Raw genomic sequence first — 18,564 nt, 5'->3', positions numbered from 1 at the left:
AAAAAATACAAATATTTTCGAGAAGTAAGTAAGTGAGGTCATAAAGTTCAATACATCAGCAGACATTTCATGTCTTTTAGCAAATGAGACATGACTTACGTAGCGTGATGTACAATTTTGGCATTTTAACTTATTATATTACAAATAAAAGGAAATTCCCTAGAGGTTTACAACTAATCAGGCCCATTTGATTATGATTATCTCTAATTAGTAATTTCTTAATCCATTTTTCAACTCTTTTATGTGGACAACAAACCAAGAAGTTAATTAAACTCATGAATATTCTAAAGAAATGTTCGAGGCAGTTGCACGACACACAATTTTTTATTTATATTTCGTTGTTTTATGCAATATCTTTTGTTAACTATATAATAAAAACAATATGCGTCGAGATTTTAATCAATCATGTAACTTAAAGATATCCATTTTTTCCTTTCAATATCTCATATATGTCTACTTTTTGTTCTCTAAGATAATATATAATTGACGTCAAAAGAAAGAAGAAGATGATAACCTCTTAATAAATCCAGCATCTTCTCGTATGGGTACATTGGTACTATCCTTTCTCAGTTCGTTTTTAAATCCTGATAGCATAAACCAATATAAAATGTCAATATGACAGAAAATTGTAAGTAACACATCGTTCATAAAATCAAGAACAGATATAACAAATAAATAAGAATTAAATAAATAAAGAGATTTGGAGGTTTATAACCAAAGATTAAAATGTAACTTTAATGTAAATGTATAGTAATATATATATATCCCTAGGGAACTATACTTGTGAATATCATTAACGAATTGATTGGATGTAAGGAAGGGTAAGGAGATTAGAGAAGAAACTAAGAGATACGAATCCAATCCAAAGAATATGAAAAAGCTGAGAGAATATTGTGGAAAAAAGCAAGCCGTCTGGTCACGTTCGTTATATTATGATTAGCGCAGAAAGATGATTATTATTCCACTATAAGGTAATTAGAGAAGATTGCTAAGCACCTTCGCATTTCTCTTAATTGTGTCTTAAACACTATTTTAAAGCCAGAAAGATTAACGTCTTTATTCTAATCGGGTCCACGTCGAGAACAAATCGACGGCCTTAGTTCCAGGAGAAATTTGCAGGACCACCACTCTTGTTTTGCCACGTTGCAGATTCTTCCTCCGCAGCTTTGCTCTTCGGACCCAACCAACTTTTCTTTAATTTTTATTAACAAAATCCAGCAATCCACTACGATTTAGTCCTAATTATCAATTCCGGAGACTATATAACATGTTAGTTTCAGTCTACTCTGTAAGTGTTTCTAGCTAGCTCTCTTCATTTTTATGATCACATACTATGCTGTTTGAGATGCATATATGTATATCCCGGGGTTGTTCTTTTTTTTTTTTTTTTTCAACCGAATTAGTCTAAACTCTAAACTATACTTTTCCAGCGATTTTTTATATGTAAATAATATCATACTTTGCATTGTTGAAGAAATATATGGGATTTACTATACGTAAACAATGATAAAAAAAAAAACAATGATAAAAGAACAGACAAACACATACATAAACATGTTGACATATCAACTATAATATGGTCAAATAAATATAGAAATGTCATATACACGGTTTAAATATAAAAAGGGTCTATGTATTACATACACAATTTTTTCTTTACATATTAACTATCATGTGGTCAAATAAATATAGAAATGTCATGTTTCCAAACGTTACTACTACACTTACGCGATAGAAACTGGTTGAAGTCTCTTTTTTTCTTTTCTTTCCCGGGATTCTCCATCCTACTGATACGAGCACTATTTTCACATTTTTCTTTCAATCCACGTATCTGAAATTGTTTTGGTCATGAAAGTTGAAACACATGAATTGCGTAAAAGAACACAAATCATAGTCGTGTGTATATGCAAATTGAGTATAGTTGTAAATAAAGATAGAAAAGACTACGAAAGGGAAAAGATATCGATCGAGGTGATGACAGTGATGATATTGCGCAATCATTATGACATTAATTTAAAAAGTAGATACATACATATAATATTTCCCATTGAGCTCTATATTTATATTTTCGCAAAATGATATAGGCATATAGCTGACGCTATATATATCTCTAAAATTAAAGCAAATGATAAAAGGGATCGTAGCTAATCCTAAACCCACCACGTTTCTCCGCCGCCATTTCAGCTTTTTTTTGTGCGCTTCGATCGACTTTTTCTTACGCATTTTCTATTTTGTGATCGTATTATAAAACAATACTTATTAGGTTCCCAATTGCCTCTCCTTTGTGTGTATGTTTTCACTTGTAAAAAAATTTCGATCGGAATAAGTACAATCCATCGCATAATTGATTAAGGGTAATTAATAACAAATGGATAAAACGTTGAACTAAAAACGTTATGTAAATGATTCACGATAGTAAATATACATCGATCGAGAAGATATAGAGGTGAAAGAAAAGCATGTATAATATATACATATGTGAGTGAAAGAAATAACATATAAGTTATTTTATTTGGAGTTTGGGATGTAACGCAGTACTCGCAGTGCCATGTAATTGGAAGAACTATAAAATACGATAGCAGTTAGAATCGTGGGGTATTAATATTTGTATCCGTCCATACTTTTTATATATGAGCCGTGATATTCCCGGAAAATATAGCTATACACGAATCCTAGCTAACCGGATCATCAACATAAAATATAACCAGATATGCGAATTAAATAACACAAGGAAATTAATTGAGAAGAATCGACAGAGCTCCAAAGAAAGAGCACTAACCACAACATTTAAATCTTTTAAAATATGGAGAGAGATAGTGATGATTAAATAAAACGCTAATCATACATAATCAACCAGGGAGAACAAAGCAAAATAGTAACTATTTATAGACTAATGACAAGACCCACTTTGTGAAAGAGAGAACGATCTGCAATATTTGCAAGAAGATAAAAAAAAAAAAAAAACTTTTAGGTTTTGATTTCTTTGTTATCCGTAAGGTTTTCTTATATTAATACTTAAGTTTAGCTTAAGGACATGGGGAAAGGATTTCAAGTAGTTGTGGTGAGAGAGTATGATCCTAAGAGAGACTTAACGAGAGTGGAAGAGCTTGAGGAAAGCTGTGAAGTCGGATCTTTATTAGTCGATCTCATGGGTGACCCGCTTGCCCGGATCCGACAGTGTCCTTCTTTCCACATGCTGGTACGTATCTGTATTAATACTATATGTCTATATGTTCTCAATTGTTTTTGATTTGCTCTATTTGCTAAACTATACTCGTTTTTGGGCAATGCATGTAACAGGTGGCAGAGATCGGTAATGAGATAGTTGGAATGATCAGAGGAACGATCAAGATGGTGACACGTGGTGGCAATGCATTACGTCAAGAAGACGGCGTTTCGCCGGAAATAAGTACCACCAAACTTGCCTTCGTCTCCGGCCTCCGAGTCTCTCCATTTTACAGGTTCGAGTTTAATAGTGTTTTCATAATTGATTCATTAACCATAACATAAACAAATACATAAAGAACAATCACTTATATTTTTTTTAAATTATATGATGCTTACAACTTAAACTATACTATTTTGATGATACATAACGCCTAACGGGGGGAAAAGAAGTTATTAACGACTTTTTAAAGTTTTTAACTAATCAATTTTTTAAAAAATATAGGAGGATGGGAATTGGACTGAAACTAGTACAAAGACTCGAAGAGTGGTTTCTACGAAACGGCGCCGTATACTCTTACGTGCAAACTGAAAACGACAACACAGCTTCGGTCAAACTCTTCACCGAGAAAAGTGGCTACTCCAAATTCCGTACACCCGCTTTCCTGGTCAACCCGGTCTTTAACCACCGAGTCACGGTCTCTCGCCGTGTCAAAATCATCAAGCTCACTCCCTCCGACGCCGAGTCACTCTACCGCAACCGGTTTTCCTCTACCGAGTTTTTCCCTTCAGACATCAACTCAATCCTCACCAACAAACTCTGTCTCGGCACTTACATGGCCGTGCCTCGTGGCGAACACCATGTTCCCGGGTCGTTACCTGACCAGGCCGGGTCTTGGGCCGTTATAAGTATATGGAACAGTAAAGATGTGTATAGACTACAAGTCAAAGGAACGTCGCGTCTCAAACGCATATTAGCAAAGACGACGCGCGTTTTCGACGGTGCGTTTCCGTTTTTGAAAATCCCGTCGTTTCCTAATCTTTTCAAGTCGTTCGCGATGCACTTCATGTACGGTATCGGCGGCGGAGGGCCACGAGCGGCGGAGATGGTGGAGTCGCTTTGCTCACACGCGCATAACTTGGCTAGAAAAAGCGGTTGCTCAGTCTTGGCTGCTGAGGTGGCGAGCTGTGAGCCGCTCAGAGTTGGTATTCCTCATTGGAAGGTGCTCTCACCGGAGGATTTGTGGTGTTTGAAACGTCTCCGAGATGACGGTGACGATGACGGCGTAGATTGGACCAAGTCACCACCTGGATTGTCTATTTTCGTTGACCCTAGAGAAATATAATCATTTGTATAGAATATATATTTTAGAGGAAATGTAACTACCGAACACAAAAACAAATACTAAATCTCAGTGTTATACTTGAAACTACTAAATCTCACTTTAAATTTCATGCAGAATAAATTGGATTACAACCACAAACTTGCAAAACATATGTAACCAACGTTCGTATCGTGTAACTTGAATTATATCGTTGCATATTAATGTATACCGGATTGTTGGTGTACGCGTAGATTGTTATAACTAAACTACATATCATAATTCTTAAAATGTGTTAATTTTAGTATCAATGGTTTAACACTGTTTAAGTCAAGTATATAATAATAAACCAACTTGTAATTCTCTGTTTTAAAGACCAATTAAACAAGGTAATTAGTAGTTGGTGATAACTGAATAAAATCTCCACTTGTAGAATACGAGAATGTAAATCTCAAGGAAGTCTAAACCAAGTTTTTGTTGTTATAAGTTCGTTCTTAAAAAAAAAATGAAAAAAGGAATATCTTTTCTTTTTAGTCAACGAAGAAAAGGTTAATGAATCAAAAGTAAATAAATTACTAAAATGGTACAAACAGTAACCTTTTGAAAGTATATAAATAAATCGGATGACGTAGAACAAAGAAGCTCATGGAAAAATATTAATCGACTTTTCTTTATAGTTTGTATGGTCAATTCTGCCGGCTAAAACCCTTTTTTAAGTTTTCAAAACAATCCTTGCAAATTGCTAATATTATTATCATCACAAAGAAGGGAACAGGTTCCATCATCAAAAGATTTTCTTGAATTTATTCTTTTACTTTGTTAAACTAGAAAAATACTCTAAAGGTAACAATAACATTAGAATTTGGATATCTCAAAATTTGTAACGGTTACATAAACCAAAAAAAACTTTTGGGTTTATAATCACCAAAATAACTGACCCAAATTTAATCTAAACCAAAAGTTAGCTTAAAAGAAAAGGCCTAATCTTACAATAAAAAAGCCCAAGTTGTCTAAACAAGTCAAGACGATGATCTTCTGCGGCGAGTCGACGGCGTCGATTTATCACCGACGGTGGTAGCTGATCCAGGGCTTTCAGATGTATCTGAGCTACTAACATCTCCAACACCGTCTCTATCTTTACCTGTCCAAAGCTTCGAAAAAATCCGAGACATTACAACTCCTTTAGCTTTCGTCTTCTCGGAACTACTCGTCTTGTCTCTCGTCGTCGCCGTCTCCTCCGTGGCCGTTACTGAGTCACACTCTTCTTCCGTCGTCGTCCTCGAGCTCCCGTGAGAGCCGCTCGGTGGGAGAGAAGGTTTCGTTGTGGGACACGTGGCACGTACTTGCTCGAAGAATAGGATCTGCACCACGACTCGTAAAGGTAACCTCTCGTTTTGCACGGCGTGAGCACAAGCTTCCGGCGATAATTTCCGGCAAACCATTAACCGGCTTAACGATTTCTTCTCACTCTTTGTTATTCCTGGATGTTGCTGTATTAATCAAAGATCAGAACTTTGGTTTTCAATTGATGATCAAAACTTAAAAACTGCAACTTTAGAAAATTGAAGGAGCAGATCTGAGAGCAGAAGTTACCTTTAAGAACATGTCAATAGCACGATAAACACCATCATGCGATGATCTTGGGAAATTTGAAACCTTTTCTGCAATTGAGATGAACTTTAAAGGAGACAAATTGGGTTCGATTCTTGAGATTTCAGCTAAGTATCTATCGATTAACTTGGCGACATTTGCTTTTGAACTGTCTGAAACAAACCCATCTCCTTCGTTGGTATCTTCTTCTGAACAATCAAGCTCGTCTCCTTTCTGTGTTTGTGCAACATACTGATCGATTAAGGTTTCAACAATGTCAATGTCATAGACTGTTTCACCTCCCTCTGGAGCTCTGATCAAGAGATCAGTCACATTTGCTTCCTCTAGCTTCTCTCCGATTCTTCTACTTAGCTCTTTCCTCTCTTCTTCTCCACATTCCAAAGAAACAGAAGATTTCAATAGTTTGGTCAAGAATCCACAAGAAACACTCTGTTTCTCCCTAGGCAACAATGAAACCAATGTCTCTAACAAAGCTCTTTGTCCAATCACATCATCATCACCATCATCGTTTTGGATCATGAAACCGGGTATTCTCTTTGCTGCATAAACCTCAAGAGCTTCTCCTATAAACTCAGGTAAAACCCCGCCTTTTCTTCTGATAGTCGAAACCACTCTCTTGAACAAATCAATGCTAAGCTCGGCAAGATCCTCTATCCACCAATCTCTTGGTACACCACCATTCTTGTTAATCTCAGGTGGAAGAAGCTTCCTTCGGTTATAAGTATAAGACCAATCCACTCTTGCTGGATCAATAGCAGCTTTCAAAGCGATAGACTCCAAACACCGTACATCGATTTTCACATCTTCGGACCACGGATAGAATGATCTTGTCGTCTGGAGAACAATGATGGAGTCTTTCCAGCTTCGTAAAACACTCGAGTTCAAGAAAACCTCAATCTTGTAAACAAGATTCCCGCTTTCAATCGATTCATACATTTCGAGATACTCTGCAGCGCAACGCACAGCTACAACATTGTATGCGTTGAGTGTCACAGTCATTCCGTAACAGAACTTAGCGCATATCTCAAAAGCTGGAGGGCCTCCTGGGATATCGGGAATGCGGATTTCGTCATCTGAGGATTGTTCATCGGTTGTGGTTGTGGCTATTAACTTCTGAAGACGAGCGCTTTTAGACAGAAGAGGGAACTGTATTACACACACAAAAATCAAAAGTTTGTTTCATATCAGTAGCTAAAGACCAAAGTGGTTTGTTATGAGTTCTTGATTTCTGAAAAGTAGAGATTGTTAAGTTTACCTTATGAAGATAGAATTTCACATCTCCAACATTTACAACTACATCAGTGGCTAACTCCGTTGCTACGTATCTATAAACAGCCAGAAAAGGTAAGATTCTGAGGCAAAGGACATATGAAGAAAGAAACCAAAAGCTTGAAGACATTTTACTACCTTATGGAATCTTCATCGGACTGAAACGAATCCGGTTTGGATCCAAGTTTCATAAACTTCATTTCTTCACAAAGAAACAAACCAGGAAGAGCTTTCTGAAGATTGTTCTGCTCTCAATTCGAACGTCTGAAATAGTTTTTGTGACGACAAGAACATTAAGGATTCAAAATCTGAGATCCTTATTGGATGCAAAAGTATAAACAAGCAGAGTATTGGTGAAGGCAGAAGCAGCTGTGAAAAATTACTATATATTATTAGACTTTTTAGACTTAAACTATAAGAGAAGAAACCTATACATTGCTTCTTCAGTTGCTAACCTTGCGAGAGAGATTAAAGGAAGGAAGAAAACATGAAAGAGCAAAAGATAGAGAGATGCTCTCCACTTGCTCTGTAAGTCCGACACGTTGCATAATACTATTTTCTTTATTTATACAAATTCTCTCTGTTTCTTTAATGTTCTTCTGTTGTTTTTGTAGCGAATCTTATCAGGTTCAGAAAGCATCAAAAGGAAGGAAGATGAAACAAAAACCCAGAACCCTAGAAAAAAGTGCGAATATCCGATTAAGAAGAATAAAGCAGTTCTTGGTTTGTGTCGAGAAACTAAAGCATTAAACAAAGCAAAACAGATCAATGAAGAGTTTTGCTAAATAAGCAAAAAAAAAAAAAAGAAAAAAAAAAAGATTATGTTATGTTAAGTTAATTAGTGACATAAAACAATTATCCAAAAATCAGAGATTAACCAAAACATGTGGTTAGCCGTTAGCGTTACAAATCTACAGAATTAAGAACTTAAAGAAATTACTCTTAAGATATAAAAAGGTGATTTTTAGGTTTTTATTTCGAATTTGGACCTAAAATCTAGAAGCCAAACCAGCAAATTTCAGGTAAAAATGAGTTGGAATGAACGAAAAAATCATACCTTTGGTGGAGAAAAGAAACCTTCTTTAAGGATCAATTCGATGAAATGAAACGAGACAGAGGCAAAAAGTGTGGGCTATACTGCTGCTGCTGTGTGTAGACAGAGAGTGGAACAGAGAACTCTCTAATCCTCCAAGAGTGTTCCGACAAAACACAAAACAGCAATCCAACAAAAAAAAAAAAAAAAAAAAAAGGAAAAAACCCTAAAAAGGTGAAAAAGAAAAGAAAAAAACAGAGAGAATCAAAGAAGAAGATGAGCTGTTTCGTCTTCCTTCACCATAGTGCAAATCTGAAAGCTTCAGAATGTTCTGTCCCCTTTTTATCTCCTCTCTCTCTCTATCTCCTCCCAATACTAATACCCCACGCTCTGAATCAGCACCACCGCCTCCACCACTCAACTTATAAAAACTTTTATACTACTACCATTATTAAATAATCAAAAGATTAAAGAGAAAAAAAATAAAGAAAAGCTGTGTTTTGATAATAACCCAACCCCAGGATTTGTTTTTCAATCGAATTCAGTGTCTATCATGTGTTTGCTTTTTCTCTCCTGTTGGTTGCGGATATAAATCTGGAAGCAATACTTTCTTTAAAAACCCTTTATTAAAAAAGTAGTACTAGTAGCAACTAGCAAGTAGCAAACGATTGAATGCGTTATATATAAATTCATCCACGCTAATATCTGACAAGTTAAACTGTGCTATCCTCATTCTGACTTGCANNTTTTTTTTTTTTTTTTTTTTCTAACAATGAATATTATTATCACTAGAAAAAAAAATACTAATATGAGTCAACAATATTTTATTTTGAGTCTTCTTTTTTTATGCAAATTGTGGTAGTCAATTCAGTCTTTTCGGTATGTTCCATCCACAAGGATTTGTGCCATTAGTTTGGTTTACTGAGTTGACCGTGGAAACCCCATTTGGAGGAAAAAGGTTAATTCATAAAAATATCGTTATTTGTAATGCAATAAAATGGACTATAAGAGATTGATTATATTCATTTTTAATTTATTGTAAAGAGAAAAAGACTATTATTATTGGACATAACGGAAAAAAGAGGGCAGAGGAAAAATCGATTATAAAAGTGTTTTAATTTGAGGGGATAAATGAAAGACCGATCAAACAAGTGAATCCGTCTTTTGCCCTAGTGGACGAAAGGGGACCGCGCACGCAACATTTTTTTAATTTAATTTTATTGTAATAATAATATATGCTCAAGTATTACTATTATATACTCCATTTAATAACGTTCAAAACTATAAATACTAAACAACAACAATCAAATTTCTTCTGCCTTTTAATTCTTTCTACAGAACCCAACACTGAAATCCAAAAGGATCCAATGTCAATTAAACAAATAGAGATGTGTTACTATAACATAAGTTTAATTTACTCACTACTAATATTTTAACATCGCTTTGTCCTGCACGTCACACTGGTGCGCATCCGCATGAATGTGCTTCATACCATTTATAAGATATAGTTTAAAATATAAAACCATGCAGTTTAAAATTCTTACAAGGGGAATCTGACGGCCATCACCCTTAATATGTAATAGATATAAGAAATTTCGAATGGAAAATAATATGAGCTTTTTAATATATATAGCAATACTTATGATCAGTCGTGTGTATTTCTGTTAATTAATCTTGTTTTATCAAGACACTATGCACGATAAACAGATTTTCTTCAGAGTGTGTCTAGCGCTTTGATTTTCTTTTTAAAAATGTAAAACAATTAAATAAAAACGAAAAATGAAAACATAATAATGAGATAAAATCAAAAGGAGAGCACATAAAAATGAGGGTCACATGATTATGGAGAAAGATAAGGCATCCTTAAGAGTTTTGGTCGGTTAGGGGAAAGCTTGATATATGATTACTTCCAACGGTTTTGGTCAATGGACTTTTAAAGAAGGTTGAACATTAGTAGTTTAGTACATACCCACATGTGCTTTGTGGATCTTTTCAACGTCGTCCTATCTTAAATACTACTCATATACTATTCCATCTGTCTCATAAAAAATTGATATTTAGAAGCTTTTACACATTTTAAGAAAGCAATAATTACTTAATTTAAATATCTTTTTCTTTTAACTAAATATATATTATTTAATTTTAAACCAATAACAATTCAAAATTTAAAATATTTTCAATGATTATTTTTTGAAGTTTACAAAACATCAATTTTTGTAAGACAAAAAAATATCTCAAAACATCAATTTTTACGTGGAGTATTTATTATCAAGTCAGTGTTTCTTGATCTCAATTTATACGTTAATATTTTTCATATATCCAAACTAAAGGTTTACCATCATTTTCCTCAATATATATCGACGACATTTTGAAATATTTTGGAAGACATTGCATTGATTACATCTCTAGATCATTTCCCGTTATATACCTTTTGTCGTAGACTTCTTCAACCGTCTATTAACATAGTTGATTTCTAATTGTACGATTATGTTTATTATGCTAAGAACATATATACTTACATATATGCATAAAATCAAAAGTCTAATAAGCATGAGTTGCTAAATTAATCAAATTAGTTGTTGGTAATATGATAATGCAGTTCATGATTATATATCGTTTAATTAGCCTTTCATTATCGGTATTGTAGAGAGTAACGTGAATTAAATTAGTAAAAACAAGATTAAACTGATATCAGAAGGCGCACATGGGAGAAGCAGATTCTCATAGACAAACAAGATCGAATGCATGCATATATGCTGATTCATATCCCGTGTTTGGTAACATGTTCGAATCATTACAGTCAAACTTCTTGTAGTTTTCAACTTTTTTTTTTCCTCCCAATATCACCTTATTTTATTTCTTGTTAACGATAAATAAAATTATAAAATTTAACATCGAAATATAGATTTCTGCTTTGCACTATTGGGCCATCAAAGAAAAAAAAAAAGCAGAAGAAATATATATATATGGGCTTCTTAAGCTGGCTGATCTCTTTCTTATATTACTGCTAGGGCCCATTCGGGAATACTTGACGACGGTCCACTGCGTTGTCAAAACCCATAATGATTTTATATTTTGTAAAAAAAAATTTAAAAATTATTAATTAAACTAATTAAGTGGAAATTTTCGAGTAAATCAGTATAAAACAAGTCAGAATGTTTTCAGTTTTTAATCGATCAGATTAAGCCTTGTTACCAAACGTTACAAAAATAGTATTATAACTGGAAAATATGACAGACATTTATAGACGTATAATATAGTTTTTAGGTGAAGGAGGAACAGATCACTAGGAGCTGTGAGAGTAACAGAATTCAAGTGGCTTTCCTTTGCTTGCGGAAGTAAATGAAGTATAGATTACGACATTAAATTATATCTTTATTTCAGAATTTTACAGAATGGTCCACTATATAATAACGTGTACGATCCAATCATCCATCTCTGCATTATTATTACTTTCTTTTTATTTAATAAAAAATATAAAAATATATCAATATCCCAATTGTTTCCTCTAAACTATAAATAAATCCAACAACAAATAAACATTTCTTTTGTAAAAATAAATAATAGTAATAAATGCAAGTCCACTCCAATCATTTTCATTACAGACTCAGTCCAAGCCGAAGCAACTGGAATAGAAACGACCGTTACAAAATCTTCACCGTCCATCCACTAACCCTGCCTTCGTCGCTTGAGTACAGTTGACTTTTCCTCACCAAAACCGAGTCAACGTTAAGAAGTCGTCACTGAGACTTGATCAGCCGGTAAATTTAGGTCAAACCCACGGTGGCCGCCACCTATCGCACTCTCTTCAGATGATCTCTCGTTTTCCACATCGCTGACGTCACTACCTCCAGCAACGACTTCTACGCTGTTGCTGCTACCGTTGTTACCACCGTCGTAGTGACACCGTTTGTGTCCACCTAAGGCTTGACCAGACGTAAATGACTTGAAACAGATGGTACAAGTATGAATCTTTCCATTTGTTTGACCAGCTGCACCGTTACTTGTATTCACGGTAACGTTGATTACAACGGGACCGCCGTTACTGTTACTGTGGTGACTGTTGTTATTAGACAGTTCTTGGTTACCGGAAGTGATGATAGCAGTACTGTTGTTCGTCGGTTTCCGGTGACTCGTCTTGTGTCCACCTAAGGCTTGATAAGACGAAAATGACTTCCCACAAACCGTACACTTGTAGTCTCGGTGATCGTACGGTGAAGGACGTGACGGAGGAGGAGATTGTACGGCGGAGCCACGAGCGAGCATGAGGAGACAAAGAGCGAGATACTCTTCTTCGGAAGGGAGTTTTGTATTCGTCTCTTGATTCTGCTGATAGTGATCAAAACGTTGACGTTTAGTGCGTTTTCTTTTTGCCCATTGCTCGAGATTCTCCGGCTCCATTTCTTCGCGATACCGGAGAAGAGGCCGAACGGTGGTTGTGGTGGTGGCTGTTGGAGAATTGAGAGTCTCGAGAGCCATGTGGTTCTTTTAATTTTGAGGTATTTAAGAAGAAGGAGATGATGATGAAGAAAGAGTGAAGTGTGTGGTGTATTGTGAGCACGTCTTGTGTTTGTGTTTGTGTTGTGTTTTTTGAGTGTTGGTTTTGATTTATAGATATATATTATGTAACAAATCTTTAGAATTGGGATTGAGAGTGGGAACGTGGGCTATGAGTGATCAAGTGGTGCTGCTCTTGCTTTCTTCAATCCATTAAATTCCTTTATTTTTTATATTAAACATAAAAAGATGTTGTCATTAATTTTGGAATATTAGATGAATTATTTACCAAGTCAATGCAGTGTTTGTAGTCAGAAACTGCCAGAATTATGTTGAGATAAGTTTTTATGTTGGATTGTAAAAGTTTAATAACCACTCCTCAAAATATAAAAGTGTATACAAAAACACGATTTCGAGTTTATTTACCAAGCTAAGCTAATTATGTCATCGCTCGAAACTTTATATCGATCCTATAACTTTTTTTTGGGGGGGGGGGGGTTTCACAACTTTCATTTTCATGCTGGTTCAGTGTTTTATTTTAGCAACTTGCATTTTCTTAATTATCCCTCTCAAATCTCAACTATATGAATCAATCCCCCTTTTAACTTATCCCACTTTAGAAAACGAAGTTTCCACCTATTTGATTGGGAACTCTTCAAAGGATTTTTAGTTAAATATATGTCCAAATTTGTATGACTTCCAAGTTGATTCTAATATGATACTTTTCGGCGTAGTAGTAACCCAAACGTTTATACAATTAAAGTAAAGAATAATGTCGATTAGGGATGTAAAGATTAAAATTAGGAAGACAATTGTTCTTGAAATGGATTGCCATATATCTTCGGAGTTGTATTAAAATATAGAAAAAATAAACAAAAAGACGAAGAAAGAAGAAGCTTTTGCCACTCTGGAGTATATAATCTTTTCTCGGTTTGTGATACGTGGTGGCATTGGGGATACTGCTTATCTGGCATTACCTCATTGGCTAGAGAAGGCTGGATTCTTCTGTTGGACAACGTGTCGTAACAAGAATGGTGCAGCTTTTCGGTGGACAGTTAAAGTCAGTACGAGACTTAAGGCTCAGGCTAACATGAGGTTGACACTTCGTGCACCACCGTCACACACACTATCTATGTTTTGATTTATTATCTTCGATTTTGGTTTGATATATTTATTTCAAATAATAATAATAGCACACTTGATTCTCTCAAAAGAATGTACATGAGTTTTGGTTTGTAAGACTTGCCCACTAGTCAGTAGCCACCAACTAAACACACAATTATATGTTTTGAGTTTATAAAAAAAAGAACAAAAGAGAAGAAAATTAAACAATGCGTAAAATAACAATTGGGGGTCGTTGACGGGAGATAAAAGACAGAAAGTGGAGTAAGTCTTTTAAGTCTTCGAGTTTGTTGTTGCATTATGAAGTGGGTCTCGTCGTTACTCATAACAGTTTTTGTCTACTTAGTCAATATTCAACTGCCAAAACATAGCTTCGACGATTCTATCTTATAAGCTGTCGTTATGCAGAAGAATATTGGATATCTTCTACGTGGTTTATAGAAGAAGCTAAAAGAAACAGTCTTATAAAAATTTCGTAAAGTTTAAAAATACGAGTTAAAAAAAAAATACGAGTCAACAGCAACAGAGGAGCCCAAAGAAGTATTAATTTTATAAATATATAACTGGTAGAGTTATATTAACAAATATCAGAGTGGCGCAGCGGAAGCGTGGTGGGCCCATAACCCACAGGTCCCAGGATCGAAACCTGGCTCTGATATATAATTTTGTGATTATTTTTTTTTTTCCGTTTTTCCTTCACAGAAAGGCCCCATAATCGTATAACAAAGCCCATTAATAGTAACAACTGGACCGAATAAACGGCTTAAAAGTAACAATAATTAACTTGAACCCTATATTGATAAACATAGTTTTGTAACGATGATTAAATTAATAAAACTAGCGATCGATCACTAGAAACTAAAATTATTTTTCCTTTAATCGTCTTCTTCATATCGCTTCCGTGGTAGATTAGATCTTCAATGGCTGACATATCTCAACTCAGAATAAACCGGCAATGTTGATAACCTGCGGTAACAAAATCAAAATTCCATAACTCTGCACTATCGAATCTTGAAAGGTAATTTGTGAACTCTGCACTATCGAATCTTACTAGGGTCAGTAGTGATAAGCATGGCGGTTCCACCGAAAGAGCAAGTGCCTCCGTTTCGTTTAGTCTTTTGCCAGTAACTGTTGAAAGCGTAAGAGGCATGAGCCATGACTGTGTCTGGATAGTAACATATCCCGTGAGGTTTAATCTCATCGCAATTGGCTCCTCCTTGTCCACAAGCAAAGTCCAAAGATTGTTGCAATGTCTCTGCCGCTACGCTCGGTTTCGCCACGCACCATAGCCCTTCCACGTCCTTCTTCTTCACCGGTGACGGCGACGGTGCTGGATGAGTAGGAAGGCACGGTGGCGGAAGAGAGATCCCTTGATTCCCTTGGCCTTGGTTCGGTAGAGGAGGAGAGGAAATCGGAGATTGCTCCGGCGGGTATTGTGGAGGTTCAGGGAAATAGGATACTGTTGGTGGAGATGAAGATCCGATTGTGGAGTGGATTGGTGAGTGCTCTGGTGATGGAGAGGGTAGTGTTGGGAAAGAGATTGTGAATTTGCTGCTAATGTTGATTAAAGATCTGAGATTTCTCCTTGTAGTTGCTTCTTCTGGTTCAGGGTTTAAGAAATTGACCTTGTTGAAGCTCAAAGATCCCAACTTTTCCACGGAATGAAGCAAATCTAGATGATTATCAGGTGAAGAAAGGAAATTTAAAGGTGGGTTTATGGTGAAAGTTGAGTTTATGGTCTTGAGGAAGATAAGAACAGGGTTGAACATTTCTGAGCTTTTTGGGTTTTCTAAGCACTGGTAAGAGAAGCCAGAGGAGACTTTGATTTTCTTCTCAAGACCCCATCTTGTGAGAGAGTGGTAAATGTTTTTCAAAGAAGTTAGAGCTAGATCAAAGCTGGGTTTGTGTTGTGTGGTTTGGTGGCAAGAATCAGGGAAAATGACAACAATGGTGGTGATTTTGATGGTAGGGTAACGAGAGAGGACATGAGTTTTAAGCCAAGTCTCAGCCTTTATGATACTAGAGGAAATCTCGGTAATGGTTTTGTTGTCGCTCACTGAAACAGCGAGATCAAGATCAGTAGTTTGAGGAAGTTGAAGGACTTTGTGATGCAGGTTTAGAGCTTCAATGGGTGTTGATTCTTGACCAGCTCCTGCATACAAAGATTATTATTAGCTATGAGTTACAATAATAAAGAGAAACAATCATTAGCGCTTTTTGTTTGTGGTTTTGTTACCTGCAAAACCGAGAAAGGCAATGAAGAAGACAATGTAAAGAAGACGACCCATTTTTGCCTTTGGCACAGTTTCCTTCCTTTCTTTCCTTGTGGTTTTTGGTTTCTTTCTCAGCACATGAGAAGTTTATAAAAGATGGGTTTTTCTTTAGAGTGCAGAGGAAGAATCAAATAAGGTCGTTTTCTACTTTTAAGGAAAAAAAAAAAAAAAAGTAAGATTAATGTTACACAGTGACTGTTGTGCTGTTCTTGCTGCTTGCTGACTATAAAGTGGTGTATCGATACTGACATGGAAAATAATGGCGTTGAATACGTTGAACTGTTCTGTTTTAAGAAACCGTACATTGCGACACGTGTCTTTGGTGGTAACAGAGGACAAGACAAGACTATTGAGTGTTCACAAGATAAGCTTCAAATAGAGGTGCTTCTACAAACATTGAATTATGGTTCAGGGTTATAATTATGATCAATCGTTGTAGTTTGATTTCGTGTTAGAGTGAATTCGATTTATTAAGATGAAGACATTTTTTTTTGAAAGGGTCTAGTCTAGTCCTAGACATCAATAGAGCGTTGAATATCCTGAAAACGTTGCCGTTTTAGGGAATTTTGTAGAAGAGGGAAATTACACGGCAGGCACAAACATCGTGGGACATTTTGATAAGCTTCTGATATAATTTTGATGCACTTTTATAGCTATAAATTAAGACGACGGCGTATTATCAGTAGCCTTAAGATGGTTCGGCAATAATGTGCTTTACTTAGGGCCTTTCTTAAATCTAGACTATGGGCCTGATTAGACATCTGATTTTTTGCTTCTTCGTCCAAGTTTCAGCCATTTATAGTTTTCTTCTTATAAGGAAACTTTATCCGAAACAACAATTTAAAAGCTAGCCATTTCGAGTTATTTTATTTAAAAGGCTTGTGATTACTGATTAGACTGATATTGTTAAGTGAAGAGTGGTGTGTGGGATTCTAAAATTACTTTGAACGTTTTGAATAATCCTGTCATAATCATTATGACAACACTAGCAAGGGATTTGTCGAGTACCTTTATCATGATTACCACCTCAAATTAATATTTAATTAACCAAACAATAAACTAACTAACGAATAAGAGAGATGGCAGTGTATTAAAATCCAAGCATTGACCCATCTGACCCATGAACCTCTCGGATTTGTCGGTATCATTACATGCTGCTACTAATAGTCTTATCAAATGTTAATTTAGTTTCACTACATCAAGAAATTTGTTTTGACAATCAAGGAAAACCCCATTCCAAATTCGTTTTGGCTTGTGGTCTCAATAGAAATAATGAGTAATGACAGAAAAACAAACGAGTACAAATTGTGTTGCAGAATATTGTCTATCTTGAGCTTTAACCCAAACACAAGCGTTGGAGAGATTTTTATGTTTACGTGGAAGAGAAGAAAATTATTTTTATCCCCTCAGGAATATTTATTTTTTTCTGGCTAAGGGGATATTTGTTTCTTCTTATTGACAAAATGCACATGCAATTTCTACCTAAAGATATAAATAAATCTGAAAAATAAGAAGGGAAAATTACTATTTTAGATTGAACCTCTTGATTTTGTATTAGTCACTACTCACTAACGTTTCTGCATTATTCTTTAGTTAAAAGGAGAAGAGATTTAGGGCACAATTGTAATTGTAACTATGAGGAAAAGAAAATGGGCATCCTCAGCAAGTTAAAAATGGAAAAGGTTTTAAAGATAACAAAAGAAAATGAGAAAGTTATTTGTAAACAAACAAAAACAAAAATAAAAAACGAAAGAGAGAAAAAAAAAGCAAAAATAAAGCAAAACGCAAGAGAGCGTGTGGTTGACCCCTCAATAAACATTACAATTACTATCTCACCATTAGGTCCATTACCATTAATAAACATAAACACAGAATCAGAGTCGGTGGATCCATACATCATTTATTTTTCTTATACCCAAAAAAAAAAAAAAAAAGAAGAATGAAGCTAAAGGAAATTGAAAGAATATAAAAGACAAAAATAAAAAGAGAGAAAAAGATAAAAAGATAGGGATGTAACGTTAAGCCCGTTGTATCACTTTATTCCAAAATTACATGTATGGGTCTTCTTCTTTCTTCCTCTTTTCTTATTCACTACCAAAATTTTTTCTTACTATAGATTCGCTATAAACTTGATTTATACGTTTACTTATATCGTGTACAATAATTTCTTTCTGTATGTGAAAATTCCTTGTTAGAATAGTAAAGTAAATAGTGCACACAAAAAAAAACAAGCAAAGAAAAACAGTGGAGACTTTCGTATTATAAATGAAAT

At 35.1% G+C, this 18,564-nt stretch overlaps 4 protein-coding genes and 1 non-coding gene across 7 annotated transcripts; 2 read left to right on the top strand and 3 right to left on the bottom strand.

The window, feature by feature from the left end:
- LOC104762807 (probable N-acetyltransferase HLS1) lies at positions 2,955–4,562 on the top strand. Its single transcript, XM_010486195.1, has 3 exons — positions 2,955–3,199; positions 3,301–3,461; positions 3,671–4,562. The coding sequence occupies exons 1-3, from the start codon at positions 3,035–3,037 to the stop codon at positions 4,509–4,511; spliced, it is 1,167 nt and encodes a 388-aa protein (XP_010484497.1). The 5' UTR covers positions 2,955–3,034; the 3' UTR covers positions 4,512–4,562.
- Positions 5,321–9,143, bottom strand: LOC104762806 (BTB/POZ domain-containing protein NPY3-like). Of its 3 annotated transcripts, XM_019239831.1 has the most exons (6): positions 8,425–9,143; positions 7,823–8,042; positions 7,506–7,631; positions 7,354–7,423; positions 6,081–7,244; positions 5,321–5,977 (listed from the first exon to the last, which is right to left on the bottom strand). In XM_019239831.1, the coding sequence occupies exons 3-6, from the start codon at positions 7,565–7,567 to the stop codon at positions 5,507–5,509; spliced, it is 1,767 nt and encodes a 588-aa protein (XP_019095376.1). In that variant the 5' UTR covers positions 7,568–7,631; positions 7,823–8,042; positions 8,425–9,143; the 3' UTR covers positions 5,321–5,506. The 3 variants fall into 3 exon arrangements, with proteins under 3 accessions (XP_019095376.1, XP_010484495.1, XP_010484496.1); XM_010486193.2 differs by lacking the exon at positions 7,823–8,042; XM_010486194.2 differs by lacking the exon at positions 8,425–9,143 and having other exon boundaries at positions 7,823–8,414.
- LOC104762805 (zinc finger protein AZF1-like) lies at positions 11,824–13,081 on the bottom strand. Its single transcript, XM_010486192.2, has one exon. The coding sequence runs from the start codon at positions 12,877–12,879 to the stop codon at positions 12,130–12,132; it is 750 nt and encodes a 249-aa protein (XP_010484494.1). The 5' UTR covers positions 12,880–13,081; the 3' UTR covers positions 11,824–12,129.
- On the top strand, positions 14,606–14,677 carry TRNAM-CAU. Its single transcript has one exon. It is a non-coding gene; the product is annotated as a tRNA-Met (tRNA).
- On the bottom strand, positions 14,732–16,465 carry LOC104762804 (glucan endo-1,3-beta-glucosidase 12-like). The gene is made up of 3 exons (XM_010486191.2): positions 16,256–16,465; positions 15,071–16,171; positions 14,732–14,985 (listed from the first exon to the last, which is right to left on the bottom strand). Exons 1-3 carry the CDS (start codon positions 16,305–16,307, stop codon positions 14,954–14,956), a joined length of 1,185 nt encoding a protein of 394 aa, XP_010484493.1. The 5' UTR covers positions 16,308–16,465; the 3' UTR covers positions 14,732–14,953.

Source organism: Camelina sativa, chromosome 18, assembly GCF_000633955.1.
Source record: "Camelina sativa cultivar DH55 chromosome 18, Cs, whole genome shotgun sequence".
NCBI lineage: Eukaryota > Viridiplantae > Streptophyta > Magnoliopsida > Brassicales > Brassicaceae > Camelina > Camelina sativa.
The sequence above is the reverse complement of the archived record's forward strand: the minus strand, read 5'-3'. Positions and strand labels throughout refer to the sequence as shown.